The following is a 20,758-nucleotide window of genomic DNA, read 5'->3' on the forward strand; positions in this document are numbered from 1 at the left end:
AATTTGCTTTAGCAGGCTTTTTGTTTCTTTGCACTTTGATGTGGTCTATGATCATATATCAGCTTCCCGGCATTGGTCCAAACACTGCAGGGAGAAAATTAATTTTATTCTCCCCTGCAGCGTTCTAGTTTCAGTCACAGAGGCGATACTCAGTCACCACTCTTGAGAATACAGATCGGCATCTGTAACAGCGCCCCTGGCCCTGATTGACAGACTGCCCCAACGTAGAGCCAGTGTCAGTTGGAGCCACGGTTGCATCTGCCTCTGTATACTCAGAATGGAGCCTGAACCAGCGCTGGTGTCACCCCCCATGACTGAAACCGGAACACTGCCGAGGAGAAAATTAACATCGGGTGGATTAGTAATGCAATTAACCTGCAGATAAATCCCATATCTGCAGGTTAGTAGCATTTTCTTTCCTGGTGAAAGGTTCCCTTTAAGGCCTCATTCAAACATCAGTATTTTAAACATGTACATGGAAAAAATGGTACTGGTGTCATCAGTGTTTTGGATCCGTGTCCTCAGTGTATGGTCCATGGGTCATCCGTGTTTTCACAGATGGATAAGGATTAGTGATGAGCGAATATACTCATTACTCGAGATTTCCCGAGCACGCTCAGGTGACCTCCGAGTATTTTTTATTGCCGCAGCTGAATGATTTACATCTGTTAGCCAGCATAAGTACATGTGGGGGTTCCCTAGCAACCAGGCAACCCCCACATGTATTTATGCTGGCTAACAGATGTAAATCATTCAGCTGCGGCGATGAAAACAATCTGAGCACTAAAAAATACTCTGAGGACCCCCGAGCATGCTCGGTAAATCTCGAGTAACGAGTATATTCGCTCATCACTAATAAGGATAAATAGATTAGAAAGATTCTACTATTCTTTGCAATGTTAAGAATGGACGGCACACTGATGCCATCCTGATGGTTGATTCATGCTGCCCGTGGATCAGGCAACATGTATTGGACCCTGCATAATTTCAGCCATATATATTTAAAGTGGTGGCCTGAAGGCAAACTAAATTGTATTCTAAATCCCTTAATATTTAGTGATTCTATGATAATCTAAGCTATTTTCTAATACACTTGTATTACGGATTCCCTACTGTTCCCTAGCTAGACTATTTAACTGCTATTCTATTTTTATTTCCCTACTTCCTGTGGGATGATGCTTTGTTTGAGGATTCCCAGTGCATTACTCCAGCGAAGTATCATCAGAGCAGGGGGCACAGGCTGCGGTCACCCTCCCTGCCCCTTCTCTGAAATGAAGTGTCATCAGTGACACTCATTTCAGAGGCTCTGCTTGTCTCTGTGGTGTCCTTTCTGGAGTGGTGCACTGCGCGAGATCTGCACAATGACAACGTCCGCTCTGTTGTCAGCTTAATAATCAGCCGGCAACAGATCGGTGTCAGGATACGTGGCATGCAGGAGGCTAGTGATGTCACTAGCATCAGTATGCACTTGGATTCTCATACGAAGCGTCATCCCACAGGAGGAAGTAGGGAAATAAAATGCAATAACAGTGTAGTTAGGAAACTAGCAAACTTTTAATGCAAGTATATTAGAAAATTGCTTAGCTTATGGCACTAAATAAAGATTTAGACTAGTTTGACTTTGGACCACCCTTTTAACTCTGAAAAACTGTGGAAAATCATAGTTTTATTGCTGTGTGCATGTAGGGAGAGACCTGTCAATAAAAAGCAGCAGATGGGGAGTAGCCTCCGGGAACCCACCTGTCCAATTATTCTCCCATGCAGCTCAGTCCTCAGCTGTTTTTTAAACTCTTTTGTTGAAACGCTGTAGTATTTCAGAGTTTAACACATATCGCAGAAATCATGCCGCTGGTGTCCAGTGGGTCGGGCAGCATGTAACAACTGTAAGGTTCCCTAAAATTCATTTTGCGGTCAGCAATAGACAGCGGCTATAGAAGAAAGGTGCACTTTTTATTTATTTTTTTATTTATTTTTTTTAAGGAAACGCAATTGCAAAAATAATTTTTGACCCAAAATGCATGTGGTTTAGTAAAAATAAAATTGTGCTCAAAGATGGGCAACCCCATAAGGAGGCCCCTAGGGTATTGACAAAATCTTTGTACTATTGGTGACGTAACTTAACCTTAATGTTTGAGCAGGTCTTATACAGGAGCACACACACACACCTTTAACCTGAAATGTGTGTATATATGTATACTTATACACATATATTTATGTGTGTGTGTGTATATATATATATATATATATATATATATATATATATATATATATATATATATATATATATATATATTGTGTGTGTATATACTGTATATATAATTTTTTTATTATTTGAATGCTTATTCCATGCATTTTTGGAACACTACAATAATTTATCCCACCACCACCACAAAGTAGAGCAGATTAAGAAATAAAAATGGCTTTCCTGTGTGATACGAGGGACCGTGTTAAACCATTCAGGGTGTGGAATCCTGCAGATGCTGCGAATACTTCGGAATGTGTGCTCACAACACATGGCCAGATGGAATGCTCCAGAAACTCCTCTTCCTCTTGGGCTTAGTACCACATTTTACCATTGTTCCGCCTGGACAGAAAGTGTTAAGCCAAAGTCCAGTTCTGTGTGGCCCATGAGCAGTTGTTAGTTTCCGCACAGAAACATGTCCTAGATCTAAACTGCACAGAGAGATTACTCAGATCAGTGTATGAATGAAGAACTGCATTGTAGCATGGGGTTCTTGTTTCACACCCCTTCTATGCTGAAGGGAATTGGGAGGGAGTTGATCATCTGTTTATTGGCAGGAGCTGCCATGCATACAGTCATTGCTTCCAGTATTCTCAGATTGAGCGGCTATTTATAGCCTTACTACTGTTTGCGCATCGGCCTTATTCTCTCCAGCTGACATGGAAACTAAAGCTTTTCTGTTGGCACGGGATGGTGACTTTGTATATGCACGGGCCTAGTAATGTCTATTGTAAAGCAAACCCAAATACAGAAATAAAAAAGAAACTCCTGTGCAATTTATATGGAAATGTGAACTTTACCTAAATCTGTTTTAGTTTTTATTTTAAATGAAATATACATCTATTTCTCCAAATTAAGTTATGGAAGAGGTAAGTGGGTTCTTCAGCCATGGATGTCTTGATACGATTACATGTTTTTTGGATTTTTTTTAGAATAATGATGGCGATCTTAACTTTTTCTTTCAAACTCGCATTGCTGAATTATTATATACGGTACATTTGCCAAGTTCCTCAAACTACTTTTTGTCTGTTATCTCATATGTTTTAAACACTGCTATGCAGGCGACATCTTGATGTTGGAGAGCTGCAGTTATTAATTTTACATGATTGATTGGGTCCATTAAAGCTGCCCTAATTTTTACACAGTGTAAACCTAGGCATGAAAGTCTTAAAATGTAACTAATGCTGTTTGATTTGCTGCTACTTTTGACAGTCTAGTCTAAATTTACACTACATTTTTGGCTGACTTGCTTTGCACCTGAAGTTTGCAGGAAAAATTTTGTCAGTGTCACATTTATCTGTCCATGCCCCCTGTATTGTAAAACCACAGCTCCTTGGCCCGATGTAGTGCTATCCATGTAAGATGTTTTTTGGGTTTTTTTATACCTGAATTTTGGCTAATTGAGAAAACACTGGGAAGAGATTTATGAAGATCAATGTGCAAATGAGTCTACATGAATTTAGAAGGTGGACTTTTAAGGCCCCATACACATTAGACTGCCAAACTTGCCAATATTGACTGGTTCAGCTTAGGATTGCTGGCCGACACATCTAAATCAGACTTGCCTGATTGACATCTTCTGACATACTACCAATCGCATTGTTCTCCTGGACATAAGCCCCAACTATCAAGACTGACCAGCACATCCACACAGAAAACAGGTGTGAACAGGGGCTTACTTAAAGTAGCCATCTCCACATATAACCAACAAAGTAGCACTCTGTAGAGTGATATCATGCTAACATGAAATATATGAAATTTGAATTGCGTTACTGCACTAGAAAATATGAAAAGTTAGGAATACTTGGCGCATAAATCGTTCAATTCAAGTGTACCCGGCAGTCACGATAAGGTGATTCTCGTTGCTGAGAACCTGCCTAATGTGAATCCTCTTGGTCTAAAGTCTTCATTTATATGGGAAGGTAGGATCCCGTTGTAGTTAAAAATGCCTGAGTCTGATATGTCATTCGACAGCTTTCTCATAGAGGACACAGAAGTGCTTGGCCGAACGAGTGCTCCTGTATATGGGAGTGTCGGCTGAAATGGCTGTTGTCTTAACGATATGGCCGGCTTTAGAATACTTACGAAAAAAATGCAAGCCATAAGCAGCAAACATGAGTTGTCATTAGGAAAGTGTGCAATCCTCTGATAAAGTAGCACTTTATCGTATTTAAATTGTATGTCCATGCTCTCTGGAGAGGACTGCTTATATACTGTGTGCATAACGCAAGTTGTATTTTGATCACATGATACTTTTTATACATGTTGTCCTACTCCAACCTGTTCAGGCTTGAGAGCCAACTACCAATTAAGTGAATCAGGTGATGTGCATCTCTGTTATGAAATGAGGAGGGGTGTTGTCTAAAGACATCAAAACCCTATATAAGGTGTGCTTAATTATTAGGCAAAATGGGTTAGAAGAGAGATTTGACAGGCTCTGAAAAGTCCAAAATTGTGAGATGTCTTGCAGAGGGATGCAGCAGTCTTGAAATTGCCAAACTTTTGAAGCGTGATCACCAAACAATCATGGCAAATAGCCAACAGGGTCGCAAGAAGCGTGTTGGGCAACAAAGGCGCAACATAACTGCTCATGAATTGAGGAAAATCAAGAGTGAAGCTCCCAAGATGCCATTTGCCACCAGTTTTGCCATATTTCAGAGCTGCAACGTTACTGGAGTAACAAAAAGCACAAGGTGTGCGATACTCAGGGACATGGCCAAGGTAAGGAAGGCTGAAAAACTACCACTTTTAAACAAGGAACATAAGATAAAACGTCAAGACTGGGCCAAGAAATATCTTAAAACTTCCACCTGATGAAGACGGTTTAACCGTTGAAACGCGTTGTGGTTCAACACTAAAATCCTTGTTTTGGTCTCATTTCCAGCGCTCCTAGGACCGTTATTACTATTTTTTACTGCAAGAAATATCTTAAGACTGACTTTTCAAAGGTTTTATGGACTGATGAAATGAGTGACTCTTGATGGGCCAGATGGATGGGCCAGAGGCTGGATCAGTAAAGGGCAGAGAGCTCCACTCCAACTCAGACGCCAGCAAGGTGGAGGTGGGGTACTGGTATGGGCTGGTATCCTCAAAGATGAACTTGTGGGACTTTTTCTAGTTGAGGATGGAGTGAAGCTCATCTCCCAGACCTACTGCCAGTTTCTGGAAGACTTTTTCAAGCAGTGGTACAGGAAGAAGTCGGTATCGTTCAAGAAAAACATGATTTTCATGCAGGACATCACATGCCTCCAACTACTCCACAGCGTGGCTGGCCAGTAAATGTCTCAAAGAAGAAAAAATAATGACATGCCCCCTTGTTCACCTGATCTGAACCCCATAGAGAACCTGTGGTCCCTCATAAAATGTGAGATCTACAGGGAGGGAAAACAGTCCACCTCTCGGAACAGTGTCTGGGAGGCTGTGGTGGCTGCTGCACGCAATGTTGATCGTAAACAGATCAAGCAACTGACAGAATCTATGGATGGAAGGCTGTTGAGTGTCATCATAAAGAAAGGTGGCTATATTGGTCACTAATTTTTTTGGGTCTTTTTGCATGTCAGAAATGTTTTTCTAAATTTTGTGCAGTTATATTGGTTTACCTGGTGAAAATAAACAAGTGAGATGGGAATATATTTGGTTTTTATTAAGTTGCCTAATAATTCTGCACAGTAATAGTTACCTGCACATATAGATATCCTCCTAAGAGAGCCAAATCTTAAAAAAAAAAACAAAAAAAAAAACACTCCAACTTCCAAAAATATTGAGCTTTGATATTGATGAGTCTTTTGGGTTGATTGAGAACATAGTTGTTGATCAATAATAAAAAATAATCTTCTAAAATACAACTTGCCTAATAATTCTGCACACAGTGTAAATACTCATGTCAGGATAAAATACTGGATGTGCAGCTACCTGAACACTTCAAACATCACAAAATACAAGAGAGGGGAGTTCATCAAGATGGCGTTTTGTAGGTCATTCTCTATCCAGCCGGTGTAAGATGCGCTGAAATCACTAAGGGTATGTTTCCACGGTCCGGATTGGCAGTGCTTTGGACACAGCTCCATCCAAAGCGCTGCCGGCTTTTGTACGTGCGGTGATTCCGCATGTGTTCATTGAACCATGCGGAATCACCGCATCTTAAGGCTGAGTCACACATAACGATATCACGCTTTTGGTGACGTAAGCAACGATCCCGCTAACGATCTCGTTATGTGTGACAGCGACCAACGATCAGGCCCCTGCTGGGAGATCGTTGGTCGATGGGAATGAACAGGACCTTTTTTTGGTCGCTGATGACCCGCTGTCATCGCTGGATCGGCGTGTGTGACGCCGATCCAGCGATGTGTTCACTTGTAACCAGGGTAAATATCGGGTTACTAAGCGCAGGGCTGCGCTTAGTAACCCGATATTAACCCTGGTTACCATTGTAAAAGTTACAAAAAAAAACCAGTACATACTCACATTCTGATGTCTGTCACGTCCCCCGGGGTCCACAGGGTTGACTGTGTCAGCGCCGGCCGTAAAGCAGAGCACAGCGGTGACGTCACCGCTGTGCTCTGCTTTACGGCCGGCGCTGACACATTCAGTGCAGGGAAGCTCTCGGCAGCAGCACGTGCATATTAGCAGCGCTCCTGCCGAAAGCAGTTTTAACCCTGTGGACACCGGGGGACGTGACAGACATCAGAATGTGAGTATGTAGTGGTTTTTTTTTTACTTTTACGATGGCAACCAGGGTAAATATCGGGTTACTAAGCGCGGCCCTGCACTTAGTAACCCGATGTTTACCCTGGTTACCCGGGTGCTGCAGGGGGACTTCGGCATCGTTGAAGACAGTTTCAACGATGCCGAAGTCGTTCCCCTGGTCGTTGGTCGCTGGAGAGAGCTGTCTGTGTGACAGCTCCCCAGCGACCACACAACAACTTACCAACGATCACGGCCAGGTCGTATCGCTGGTCGTGATCATTGGTAAGTCGTTTAGTGTAACGGTAACTTTATACATAGGACAGTGATATTTATCTTGTGGAGACTGAGCGTCTCCGCATGATAAATAGACATGCTGCGGTCTAGAAAGACTTGTTATGTGCGCCTGGTTATGCAGGGAAGCAAGAGGCGTCCCTGCAGCATAGTGGAGATGGATTCACTATGCTGTAACATTTGGCTGCTGCTGATTGGACGCTGTGGCTGTACTCAGCGTTCAGCCCGCAGCGAATACTGGCCGTGGAAACATACCCTGAGAGATAAACGCTGCTTAATTTCTTTGGTGCATCTTTTCATCTGGTTCATATCACCTATTCACCAATCAGGAATGTACTTCAATCCATCGGCTGGAGTACATTTATTTTTCCAAATATTTTATTAATTTTGTAATTAACAATATAGGGGGAGGAGGAAAGATGAGGGAGGGGTAATCGGGGAGGGGTGCTAGGAGGAAGGGAGGGAAGGAAGAGGGGAAAAGGGAATTTGAGGACTTGATTGAGTGTTAAGTCAAATAAAATATCATACAAAGAGAAAATGCAACATTAATAAACTTTTTCGAGTTCTATACTCAGGCCCTTAAAGGTACCTTCACACTAAGCGACGCTGCAGCGATACAGACAACGATGCCGATCGCTGCAGCGTCGCTGTTTAGTCGTTGTGTGGTCGCTGGAGAGCTGTCACACAGACGGCTCTCCAGCGACCAACGATGCCGAAGTCCCCTGGTAACCAGGGTAAACATCGGGTTACTAAGCGCAGGGCTGCGCTTAGTAACCCGATGTTTACCCTGGTTACCATTGTAAAAGTAAAAAAAAAAAACACATACTCACATTCCGGTGCCCGGCGTCCGCTTCCCTGCACTCCTCCTGCATCCTGTGTCAGCGCCGAACATCTCCGGCATCTCCCACAGAGCAGAGCAGTGACGGCACCGCTCTGCTTTACAGCCGGCACTTACACAGGATGCAGGAGGAGTGCAAGGAAGCGGACGCCGGGCACCGGAATGTGAGTATGTGGTTTTTTTTTTTTTACTTTTACAATGGTAACCAGGGTAAACATCGGGTTACTAAGCACGGCCCTGCGCTTAGTAACCCGATGTTTACCCTGGTTACCAGTGAAGACATCGCTGGATCGGTGTCACGCACACCGATTCAGCGATATCAGCGGGAAATCCAGCGACGAAATAAAGTTCTGGACTTTCAGCAACGACCAGCGATATCACAGCGGGATCCTGATCGCTGCTGCGTGTCAAACACAATGATATCGCTATCCAGGACGCTGCAACGTCACGGAACGCTAGCGATATCGTTGTAAAGTCGCTTAGTGTGAAGGTACCTTTAGGCTGGAGTACATTTCTGCCATAATTTATCACACCTTCAATGTGTAAAGCCCCCGTCTCACTAAGCGAGATCGCTGCTGAGTCACAAGTTTTGTGACGCAACAGCGACCTCAGTAGCGATCTCGCTATGTGTGACACGTAGCAGCGACCAGGCCCCTGCTGTGAGATCGCTGGTCGTGTCGGAATGGCCTGGACCTTTTTTTGATCGTTGAGGTCCCGCTGGGTAGCACACATCGCTGTGTTTGACACCTTACCCACGACCTCGTTGACGACTCAGACACTGAATCGTCATAATAGCTCCCATGTGACATCGTTGTACAGGTCGCTACAGGTCGCTGGTGAGATGTCAAACAGTGAGATCGCAGCAGGGATCGTTGGGAAGATCTCACTGTTTGACATCTCACCAGCGACCACATAGCGACGCAGCAACGATCCCTGACAGGTCGTATCGTTGTCGGGATCGCTTTAGCGTCGCTAAGTGAGACGGGGCCTTTAAATTGCCACACTCTTCCATTGAACTTTTCCAACTTGTCAAAAAAAAAATGTCAGAGCTGGTGTAAAAATGCCTAGTCATAACATTTTTGTGCCATTAGGCTTTGCATGAAAATGGTTACATTTTCTACACCAGTTTTTCTGGCAAAATGAGATATAATGACTGCCTCAAAATGTACATTGTCTCCTGATGGTTCATTATTACTAGTTCAGAGACAAATGTTCATTTCCACAAAGTCATGTCCAATATGAGAAGGATACTTTCAAGTTAGTGTTGATATTTCCGATCCACAGTTTTTGGCTGTGGAATAATGGAGGACTTTTAAACTACACGTTCTACATTACAGAAAAATGACACTTTTGTTTTTAAAGTTATGAAATTACAGTTTGACAATGTAGGTTAGAAGCCACCCTTTGATTTTCCTGGTCTTCACGTTTGATACTGTAATGTTCCAAATCCAACAGAAAGTGAAGTTCTAGTTGAAGCCTTGTATACCTAAACACTGGATTACTTCTGAGCACCTTGCTTCTAGCTGATCCAGATAAACCGAGCATGTAAAGCTGCAAGTCAGCTGCTTCTTTGCAGGCCTTTTGAACGACTTTCAATCCTGTACATTTTCAAGTTTTCCTTCACCTTTGCCTGGTTACTAAATGATCCAGGGACTGTTTTTTTTGTTTCGGGCTTCTGCATGTGGTGTAGTTACACAACTATAAAATTGTCAATTGGCCTAAAAGAAGAGTTTTCCGAGTGTGCACAGAACACAGTAGTCACTCCGGCCAGACAGATGCTGCTTATCGGCCATAAAGTAAAGGTTCGGTCATTCTTGCTTCTGATCTGTGTGGTCACTGGTTGTGCAATAATTGAGCTTTGTTACAAGAGTCTATTTATTTATCGTCCCTGAGTGGGGATTAGGTTACTTGCACTGCAGTTGTGTGTTTTAAAGTATTTTTGTACTTTAATATCCTATTCATCTGGAACACAAGTTTGCACAGCCCCTGTCTTTCCCTGTTCTCCATTTTCAGTGTTGCGGGCAGCTGCAGCTTTGTGCATGGTTGTAAAACCCCACATTTGCTGGTCACCCAATAAAGAAGAGGCAAATTGGTATTTGAAGAAGTCCCTTTTGGTGACCTCTATACTTGGCCTCCCCAGCTGTGAAGGCAGTCATTCTGGTTATTGCACTGCAGGCCTTACGGCTTTACAGCATTTTTTTGAAGTGTAACTTTTAAGGGGTAACTGGGTAACTGGATATCTGCATTATGCCCACCTGGCATTATATTGTGGCAGACTATGCTAATGAATTTGTCTAAACATTTTCTGTGATGGATAAGTGTCGACATCTTTGGATCAATATTAATGGGTTTTGCTTTCCACAATGGCTGTTGCATAAAAAATTTGGTTATTTGACTGTAAGCAGTGCATGATGTACCGAAGAGCTTGCCTTCTGTAGTATTGTAATTTGTGCATGTTTTTTTTTTGTTTTTGTTTTTTTTTTGGGGGGGGGGGGGTCTCCATTTTCATAAGTATTTCGGCACAAAAATCTAGGAATATTGCAGACCAATTCTTTAATAATTTAATTGATTAAACATTTAAGTGATCATGTTGCCTATATTGATGCACAAGTGGATCAGATTTACCTGAATATAGTAACATTCCTTATTAAAGTGACTCTGTCCTCAATACTTCACTATGTAAACTGAATGCATTATTAAAAAATTAAGATCTTTTGGAGCTAGTGTACTTTAAAAAAATCCATGTTAGTATGGCTGTATAATTTTTCTTTAAAAGTTTATTTCGCTCATATTAGACATTTATACTGTGCACAATTAGGCAATTTGTATTTTTGAATCATTTTATTATTGAACAACTACTGTGCTGTCGTTCAATCAAAAAGGTTAGTAAACCTAAATATTTAAGAAAGTGAGGTTTTGTCTTTTAGGAGAATATCTGTGTGCAGAATTACTAGGCAATAGTGATGAGCAAACATGCAGGGATTACCTATCAAACAGGCGATCACTGCATGTGTTGTAGCTTTCGAACAGCCACGAGACATGCAGCTGCGGGGACTCGAACATATCATTCGAGCACGCCGAAAACACTCGGTTAACACACGAGCGTGCTGAGAATAGCACCTTATCCCGAGCATGTTCCCTCATCACTACTAGGCAACTTTATCAGTGTGCAGAATAATTAAGCAACTAAATGAAAAACATAAATTTTCCCATCTCATTTGTTCTCACTTTAACAGATGAAAATAATCAAGTAACTCAATCATTGTACAAAAATACCTTAACCTCTTTACCCCCTTTGGTTTTTCCGTTTTTTCTTTTTTTGATCCCCCTTCTTCCCAGAGCCATAACTTTTATTTTTCTGTCAATATAACCATGAGGGCTGTTATTTCTTTGTTTTGTTTTTTTTTGCAGGACGAGTTGTGCTCTTGAACGACACCATTGGTAGAAAGAAAAAAAAAAAACAATCCAAAAAGCAAATTGTGGAATTGCATAAATATCTTGTACTGGAAATGGAAAAAATTCAAAATGAAGTGAAAATGCAAAAAAAGTGCAATTCCACAATTTGCTTTTTGGATTGCTTTATTTTTCTTTTTACCATGTTCCCAAATGCTAAAACTGACCTGCAATTATGATTCTCCTGATCATTAAGGCTACGTTCACACGATCCGGATTTTGATCCGGATCCGTAGCGGATTTTCAGCTGCGGATCCGGATCAGTTTTCCATGTTGGTTACAGTACAATGTAACCCAATGGAAAACCAAAACCGCTGTGCTAACGATCCGTTTTTCCGCTGGAAAATCCGCGCGGATTTTCCAGCGGAAAAAAGAAGTAGCATGTCAATTCTTTCAGCGGATTCCGCACCGGTTTGCCAGCAGCTCCAATAAGAAACTGCTATTGGAAACCCGCAGTGGAAAACGCTGAAGAAAAAGGATCAGAAAACGCAGCTCAAATTCACTGCGGAATTTAGCTGCCGTTTTCCAAAAACGGGCAGGAAAAAAAAAGGATGGAAATCCTGATCGTGTGAACGTAGCCTTACAGTTCCTAGATACCAAAGATGTCTAGGTTCTTTTTTGTTTAAATGGTGAAAAAATCCAAAGTCTGTAAAAAAAAAAAAAAAAAGTCACTATTTTTGGGATCTTGGGCTGGATGAGGGCGCGCTGAGCTGACATTTTTATACCATTTTGGTGTAAATATGATGTTTTCATCCCCCGTTAATGTATTTTAATGCATATTTTCGGCGACCAAAAAAAACATAATTCTGGCGTGTTTTTTTTTTTTCATTTTGCCGTTTACCGATCGGATTAATTCTTTTTATACACTCACCGGCCACTTTATTAGGTACACCTGTCCAACTTCTTGTTAACACTTAATTTCTAATCAGCCAATCACATGGCGGCAACTCAGTGCATTTAGGCATGTAGACATGGTCAAGACAATCTCCTGCAGTTCAAACCGAGCATCAGTATGGGGAAGAAAGGTGATTTGAGTGCCTTTGAACGTGGCATGGTTGTTGGTGCCAGAAGGGCTGGTCTGAGTATTTCAGAAACTGCTGATCTACTGGGATTTTCACGCACAACCATCTCTAGGGTTTACAGAGAATGGTCCGAAAAAGAAAAAAAATCCAGTGAGCGGCAGTTCTGTGGGCGGAAATGCCTTGTTGATGCCAGAGGTCAGAGGAGAATGGGCAGACTGGTTCGAGCTGATAGAAAGGCAACAGTGACTCAAATCGCCACCCGTTACAACCAAGGTAGGCCTAAGAGCATCTCTGAACGCACAGTGCGTCGAACTTTGAGGCAGATGGGCTACAGCAGCAGAAGACCACACCGGGTACCACTCCTTTCAGCTAAGAACAGGAAACTGAGGCTACAATTTGTACAAGCTCATCGAAATTGGACAGTAGAAGATTGGAAAAACGTTGCTTGGTCTGATGAGTCTCGATTTCTGCTGCGACATTCGGATGGTAGGGTCAGAATTTGGCGTAAACAACATGAAAGCATGGATCCATCCTGCCTTGTATGGAGCATCTTTGGGATGTGCAGCCGACAAATCTGCGGCAACTGTGTGATGCCATCATGTCAATATGGACCAAAATCTCTGAGGAATGCTTCCAGCACCTTGTTGAATCTATGCCACGAAGAATTGAGGCAGTTCTGAAGGCAAAAGGGGGTCCAACCCGTTACTAGCATGGTGTACCTAATAAAGTGGCCGGTGAGTGTATATTGACCTGGCAATTCTGAATGCGGTGATACCAAATATGTGTATCCTTATTTTTTTATTTTGAAAGGGGGGGGTGATTTAAGAGAGACACACACACACACACACACACACACACACACACACACACACACACACACACACACACACACATATTTTTTACTTTTCACTGCCTTCCGTAGTTTCCATGGGAGACTAGAATGTGTAGGCACTGATCTTGGTTCAAACCAAAAAGGTCCAAGTAGATCATCTATAGTAACACCAGCCCATAGCGGTACCCAACCTCCACCTTGCTGGCGTCTGAGTCAAAGTGGAGGTCTGTGCCCATTACTGATCCAGCCATGGGGCCCATCCATCTGGTCCGTCAAGTCACTCATGTACTTAGTCCACAAAACCTTTGAAAATCAGTCTTCCGATATTTCTTGGCCCAGTCTTGACGTTTCACCTTCTGTATCTTCATCAGTGGTGGTCATGTTTCTGCCCTCCTTACCTCGGCCGTGTCTCTGAACACTGAGAGCACCTTGTACTTCTGGGCCTCCTGGGAGGCTGCAGTTCTGGAATATAACAGCACTGGAGGATAATGGTTTGCTGGTCGCTACTTCCTGGTCGCTACACAATTGATTTTCTCAAATCTTGGGAAGTTATTGTGCCTCTTGTGCAATCATTCTTACATTGATATTTCAAAATTAATACACCGGTCTCATCAGGTCGAAGATATTTTTAATTTGTACGGTTTGTGTTGTGAAATCTGGTGACAGGTCTGCTGTAAAGTTAATCAACCTCTCTTAAGCGTTCTAAAAAATTAAACTTAAAAAATATGTATATAGTGTGTATATAATATATATTATAGTGTGCACTGGATATTATAAGTGTGTTTTAAAAATAAAGAAAAAGCAGATTTGGTATCTATGCATCTCGTCTTCAACCCCTTCATAACATTTGATGCAAGTTTAAGTCATGGTCTGGATGGGGTTCCCACAAAATGACGTAAATCTGTGTCCGCATGATCGCCGCAGGGAGCTCAGCGTAAGTTATAGCCAAGCTCCCACTGCCAGGAGTGGTGCCCGCATCGCCCCAGGCATTTAACCTCCTAAATACTGATATATAGCGATCACCGCATTTAGAAGGCTGGGAGATGGAGGGGGCTCCCACTCCTGTCTGATCAGCTCCCCAATGACGTCATCACAAGGGCCTGATTGTTTCTGCCATGAAGACCCGCAGTCATCATGACGACCTTCCTAGTCTGCCATCTACGGAGGCCTGTTTAGACCATGCCTGCAGTATGGTCTAAGAGGCTTCGGTCAGTGCAGCACTGCCAAGTAAAAAAAAAAAAAAAATGGTAAAAAGTGAAAATATATATTTTTGTAAGTATAAACAACCGTAGTATGTATATTTCTGTAAAAAGTATATATTTGATATTGATGCATCCAGAATGACTCGACCTATAAGGGCTTTATGCACATGTTACAGATTTTGTGCTTTTTTTTGTTGTTGTGTTCTTGCCATGTTGATTTACTAGCAAAACCTGTCGCAATCCTGATGCCAGCAAAGTTAATCAGAACCTGAAGTATCATGCACAAATTGAGTATTTTTGACTTGCAGATTTAGTGCAGAAAATAATCTGCAGCATGTCTATTTTGTGTGGTTTCGCCCCGCATTTTTGACCATTGACTTCACTTGACTGTCAAAATTGCAGGGAAAAAACACGGCAAAAACGCGACTTTTTGCAGCAGCATTTTTCCTGCCAAGAGCTGCAAAAAAGGTGCAGGAATTTCTGCGTCCATTTACTTAGTGTGCGCACAGCCTAAAATTGTCACTAGTTAACCTCTTCAGTGAACACCGTAAAGAAAAGTGGCAAAATACCTGCTTTTTCATCTTATTGCTGGACAATAAGTGAAATAAAACGCAATCAAAGTCGAATGTAAATAAAAATGGTATCACTGACGTCATCTTGTCCTGCACATTGTGACTGAAAATGGTACCATTAAAAATATCAACTCGTTCCGTAAAAAACAAGCCCTCACATGACTTTCGACAGGAATGTAGAAAAATTATAGCTCTCAAAATATAGCAGTACAAAGTGTCTTTTAGTGTATGATGGCAGCAAAAGCATAAAAAAAATAAATCTGGTGTCGCTGTGATCGCACCGACCCGAAGAATAAAGTCGTCTAATTACTCAATATTATAATTTGATATGTAACTTTTTTTCTCTTCGTATCCCTTTTGAAAATTAAAACAGGCAATTTTTCATTTACTCAACCTAATGCTATACAATTCTGTGAATCACCTGAGGGTTAAAAAAGGCTCACTATACCCCTAAATAAAGTCACCGAGAGGTGTAGTTTCCAAAATATGGTCACTTGTGTGGGTTTATGCTGTTTTGGCATGTCAGGGCCTCTTCCAATCTGACATGGCATCTGCAATCTATTCCAAAATTGAGCTCCAGAATTCAGTTGGTTATCCTTCCCTTCCGAGCCCTGCTGTGCGCCCAAACAGTAGTTTTCCACCACATACATTGCACAAAAAATTGAAAATGGCTTTTTTCTTCTTCTCCTGTTACCCTTGTGAAAATGAAAAATTTAAGGCAAAACCAACACTTTTGCAGGAAAAAAAGCAATGTGGAAAGAAACAATTTAATTTTTATGTCCTGTGAAACCTTTGAAGGGTTTATAAACTTCTTGAATGTGTTTTTACGCACTGAGAGGTGCAGTTTTTAAAATGTCACTCATGGATATTTTCTGTCATAGCCCCCACACCAAATGTGATGTCCCTTAAAAAAAAAAAAAAAAAAAAAGTGGGTGTATGTTGGGGGAGGGGGAATTTGTAAATTTTTCTGGAAAATTAAGAAATCTCTGATTAACTTTTATCACTTATAACTTCCGAACAAAAAAAGTTACAAAAATGATGGGTGTTAAGTGGACATGTGGAATATGTTGTTTATTCACTATTTTGTGTGACATAACTCTCTGGCATAAAAGTTGCAAAATTTTCACCAAATCTCCACTTTAATTTACAACTAACATGTGAAGTATAATGTGTCCAAAAAAAATATCCCAGAATCTTTTGGGATCTGCTTAAGCGTTCCAGAGTTGTAACCACATAAAGTGACGTTGGTCAGAATTGTAAAAATGTGTCCTGGTCAGGAAGGTGAAAACAGGCTTAGGGGTGAAGGACCTAAAAACCCAATATATCAAAATATAAAACTATATTTAACCTGCACAGCAAATGTTCCACAAAAAAAAATGATTAACAAAAAAAAATGCTGACTATTGGAAGAGAATGGGGTGTTGGACAAAAGAGCAAAAAAAAAGGAACCATAAAATGGCAGCGGCAAGAATGGATACATCCATTCAACACTTATGTTTTCTTTGCAGGTATTGGACAGTCTATTGGCACAATACGGAACAGTGGAAAACTGTGAGCAAGGTAAGAAAAAAATAAAGCTGTTTATGGTCGGTGTTAATATTTTGGGTTGCACTGATCATTGTTCTTTTTGCATCCATAGTGAACACTGACACAGAGACTGCAGTAGTGAATGTAACCTATGCTAACAAGGAACACGCTAGACAGTAAGTGATCCTCGGGTCTGCGTGCAGGGACGACACGTGTGAGTGTGGCAGGTTTATCCATCATGTCTGCGCCATGCTGTATCCTTGGTCAGGCATCGGTGAAGAGAACATCAGCACTCTGTCTCATAGCTACAACTAATGAGATTAATTCAAGTGTTTTGCGAGATGGGTAAAGATTAACTCACACTTAGTTTATATTTAGATGGCAGGAGGAAAATACTTTTTTAACGTGAATGGCTGCAGTTTTGAAGCTAGAAAAAGAGGAAGATCACAAAAACTGAAGCAACTTTGTAATAAAACTGGGTGCAAAAGCAGCCACATTTTTCTATAATATGAGCCTTCACACATTGTATTTTTGGTGCTGATTTTTACTAGCAGATTTCTAAAGGGAAATCCTCAGCATTTCAGCATCTAAAATCCAATCAGAATTTTGGTATTTTTTTTGTTCTTGCTGCCATTTTTCTTTTTCTTTTTTTTTTTTTTTTGCCTGGCCACAAGATCAACATTCAAATGTGTAAAATCTGCACCAAAAATGGTGCACTTATTTCACAGCAATTTATGGTACAGATTTAACAAAACAAAATTTCCCAATATCCCACACAGCATGTGGATAAGATTAAGTTAAAACGCATTCTCTTGGCTTCTACTGTAATTTGTTGTGAAATTTGCAGTGTGAACTAAAGCTAAAAAGACATCTTAAAAAATGACTGAGAACGTGGATAAAGATGGTTATAGAGATAGCAAAAATATCATTTAAAACTAATGATTCCAGCCGTTAGTGATGGACAGACTTGACAAGAAACTGGGAATCCTGGGCAGAAAATTTGTTCATAATGTGATCTGCCGTGGTACATTTTGTTTCTTTGCAATACCTTTTTATTGTGGTTCTCTAGAAGTGCATTTGGGTTGCATGGCCAAGAAAACCCAAAACGCAGGTATCGATAAGTTTGTGCTTTTTGTGCCTGCGCACCAGTTAAAAAGTTTGTTTTCCACTGACTGGCTGCACGCTAATTTCCCCACTGGAGGCCAATCTGTGTGGTTTCTTTTCATTCATTTTCTCCTTATTTCATTGAGTATACTGCCACCTATTGGCAGACTGTCGTCAGTGTGGGAATAGCAGTCAAAAAATAAATAAATAAAAGGAGTAAATATATCCGACTGTCTTAAGTTGGCGTCGAGGTTGACTATGATCATAAGCCTTTCACTGTAGCATTTTGCTGGGGATGGGCAGACAAATATGCAGGGCTATAAAAGAGCTTTCATTTTTGTTTAGACATAGTGCATTAAATGATGTCTGAAGTTTGCTCTAGTTTGGACATGGAAAATGCAATATGGTGCAGCCCTCGTAATTGCTCTTTCTATTACGTTTTTTTTTAAAAAAAAGGTGCCCGGTAGTGATGAGCGAACGTGCTCAGATAACGTGTTATCTAAGTATCTGGGGCGTGCTCGGATAATATGTTTGAGTCCCTACTTGAATAACACCCGATCATGGTCCGATAACACATTATCTGACCACATTCGCTCATCACTAGTGCCAGGCTTTTATATTACTGGTGTAAACCTCGATGAGGCTACACTCTGGGAAAGAAAGCCTTGAAAATTGGAATTACAGAAAGCGTAGTCCATAGAATGATGTAGATCTAATCATTGAAATCAATACACCGCTGATGTAAAATACACTTATGTTTTTAAATATAATAGCAATGTTGTGTCTGTGCTTTTTTTTATATATATAAAGTTGTAAAATATAATTTTTTTCCCCCCCCTAAAATTAGGGGTCTTGAAAAACTGAACGGCTATCAGCTAGAAAACTATTCTCTTAAAGTGACATACATTCCCGATGAGATGGCCGCACAACAAGCTCCCACTCAGCAGCTACAGCCTCAGCCCCCACAGCATCCTCCCCAAGGAAGACGTGGTTTTGGACAAAGGGGACCTCCCAGGCAAGGGTCCCCTGGTGCTGGTGCCAGACCTAAACCTCAATCGGAGGTCCCACTACGCATGCTGGTTCCTACACAGTTTGTAGGGGCAATAATTGGGAAGGAAGGTGCAACGATCAGGAACATTACTAAACAGACACAGTCAAAGTAAGTTTTTTTTATTTTTATCCAGCATCCAGTCATATCTGAATCCCATCATGGGGCTTATTATAACATGTAGGACATACCAGTTGTTTTAACCCATTATGCATGTTGCTGCTCCATAAATCCTCTTTTGTTAAAGGGGTGATTGGGGATCCTAGTTATTTTTTTCATATGGGACTGAAAACTTCCCATCAGATGGCTGCTAACTACCTCTGTTCTGTTAAGCGCATATCTCTTCCAGCTTAGGTGGCAAATCTTTAGCATCCTAATGTCCATAGAGCAGCTCTTTCTCTTCTGCTCTGTTCTGCTGACATCATTCTGTTTGACAGCCGGCTTCCTGCAGTGAGGAGCCAGTGGTCAATCAGCATGACCTCAGTAGTGACTCCATATTGACAGAGCAGATGAGAAGGAGCTGCTCTGTCTACGCGACGTCCCCAGAACCAGGAGAATTGCCAGTAGGAGCAGTCCGTGACCACTCCGAGCTGGCTGAGATCAGCACAGGGCAGAACAGGGAGGTAGTTTGCGACTACTTGCTAGTAAATTTATAGTAACATACGAAAAAAGTAAGCTCCAAATAGCTTTTTAAGAACTCAGTCCAGATATTTAACAATGACAGCAAGCTCGTCTCCTTCACACTGGAGGGAACCGTTTTATTAGTGGACTCAAAAAAATTTTTTTCTGCACTCATCATGACCAGTAAGAATTTAGTAACTGCAATGTCTAGCTAAAATCTGCCACTCTCCTCTTCACAGAATTGATATTCACCGTAAAGAAAATGCCGGCGCTGCGGAGAAACCAATTACCATTCACTCTACTCCAGAAGGCTGTTCAACAGCTTGTAAAATAATAATGGAGATTATGCAGAAGGAAGCTCAGGATACCAAGTTGTACGTAAAGGGCATAAATTAGTAATTCATAATGTTATCTACTTTTGGATGAGAAATTGCGACCCGTGTGATAGGAAGTGGGGATTTTTTTTGTTTTTTTCCTAATTTTATTTGTATGGTTACACAAAAGTTAAAAGGGGTATACTGGGATATAGAAGAAAAAATAAATGAAAGTGCTAAAATAATCCATACTCTCCTGGCTGCTCCAGTAGTACTGCCGGACTTTTACTTGCCATAGTGATGATGTGCCAACCATGGCACCATCACTACAGAGGCCAATGACTGGCATGCTGCACTGCTCATAAACCTCTTTCAAGAGTTCATTTGCTGCTTTTATAAGGACGGAGAAATTGAACTTCTAAAGCCACAAACATTTCTCAACAGTCATCTGTGGGTCGCTGGACTGAGGACTAATCTATCTCCTCACTGTTGGCATGCTCACTTTGCTTTGGTTGAGATTGTATCCAGCCAGTGAGGACGGCACCGACGCGCGCCCTGCCTGGCACAGCTAATGAAACAAGGCAGAGGAGGTGTGGTAACAGCAAGTAGCCCCTGACTAGTGCCCACCACCCAGATGACTAGTGAGAGCGGCTCTCGGTGGTTTTAGAAGTTTGTTTCCTTTCCTTTTGTTCAAAATATTTTCATAAGGAAGAACAGGTTATCTTTAAATTTAGCTGGGAAAGCTACAGAAAAAGCTGCATATTGCTGCCTAAAACTGCAGCAACGCCATGATCTTTTCATAACTCTTCTCACAAGACTCCTTTTTATAGGATTGTGTAAACAAAATGACTGTTCAAACAAAGCACAGTAGCTTGGTGAACCTTCGGAGTGGCCAAACCATTCAGTGCAGCTTCCCAGCTACTTGATTTCCATCCATCTCCACCCTACTTGTGGGGAAAAGGAGAGCACAGATATGATGCAAAAGTAGTAGGTGGGGATGTGCAGT

At 41.5% G+C, this 20,758-nt stretch overlaps 1 protein-coding gene across 2 annotated transcripts in view; it reads left to right on the forward strand.

Moving 5' to 3' along the window:
- IGF2BP3 (insulin like growth factor 2 mRNA binding protein 3) overlaps positions 1 to 20,758 on the forward strand; it is a 164,102-nt gene that overhangs the window by 132,078 nt on the left and 11,266 nt on the right. For both annotated transcript variants that reach the window (XM_077268755.1, XM_077268756.1), the window contains exons 4-7: positions 16,647 to 16,698; positions 16,778 to 16,841; positions 18,617 to 18,928; positions 19,678 to 19,812. In XM_077268755.1, coding sequence (XP_077124870.1) covers positions 16,647 to 16,698; positions 16,778 to 16,841; positions 18,617 to 18,928; positions 19,678 to 19,812 — 563 coding nt within the window. The remainder of the gene's footprint in view (positions 1 to 16,646; positions 16,699 to 16,777; positions 16,842 to 18,616; positions 18,929 to 19,677; positions 19,813 to 20,758) is intronic.

This window comes from Ranitomeya variabilis, chromosome 6, assembly GCF_051348905.1.
Source record: "Ranitomeya variabilis isolate aRanVar5 chromosome 6, aRanVar5.hap1, whole genome shotgun sequence".
Lineage (NCBI taxonomy): Eukaryota > Metazoa > Chordata > Amphibia > Anura > Dendrobatidae > Ranitomeya > Ranitomeya variabilis.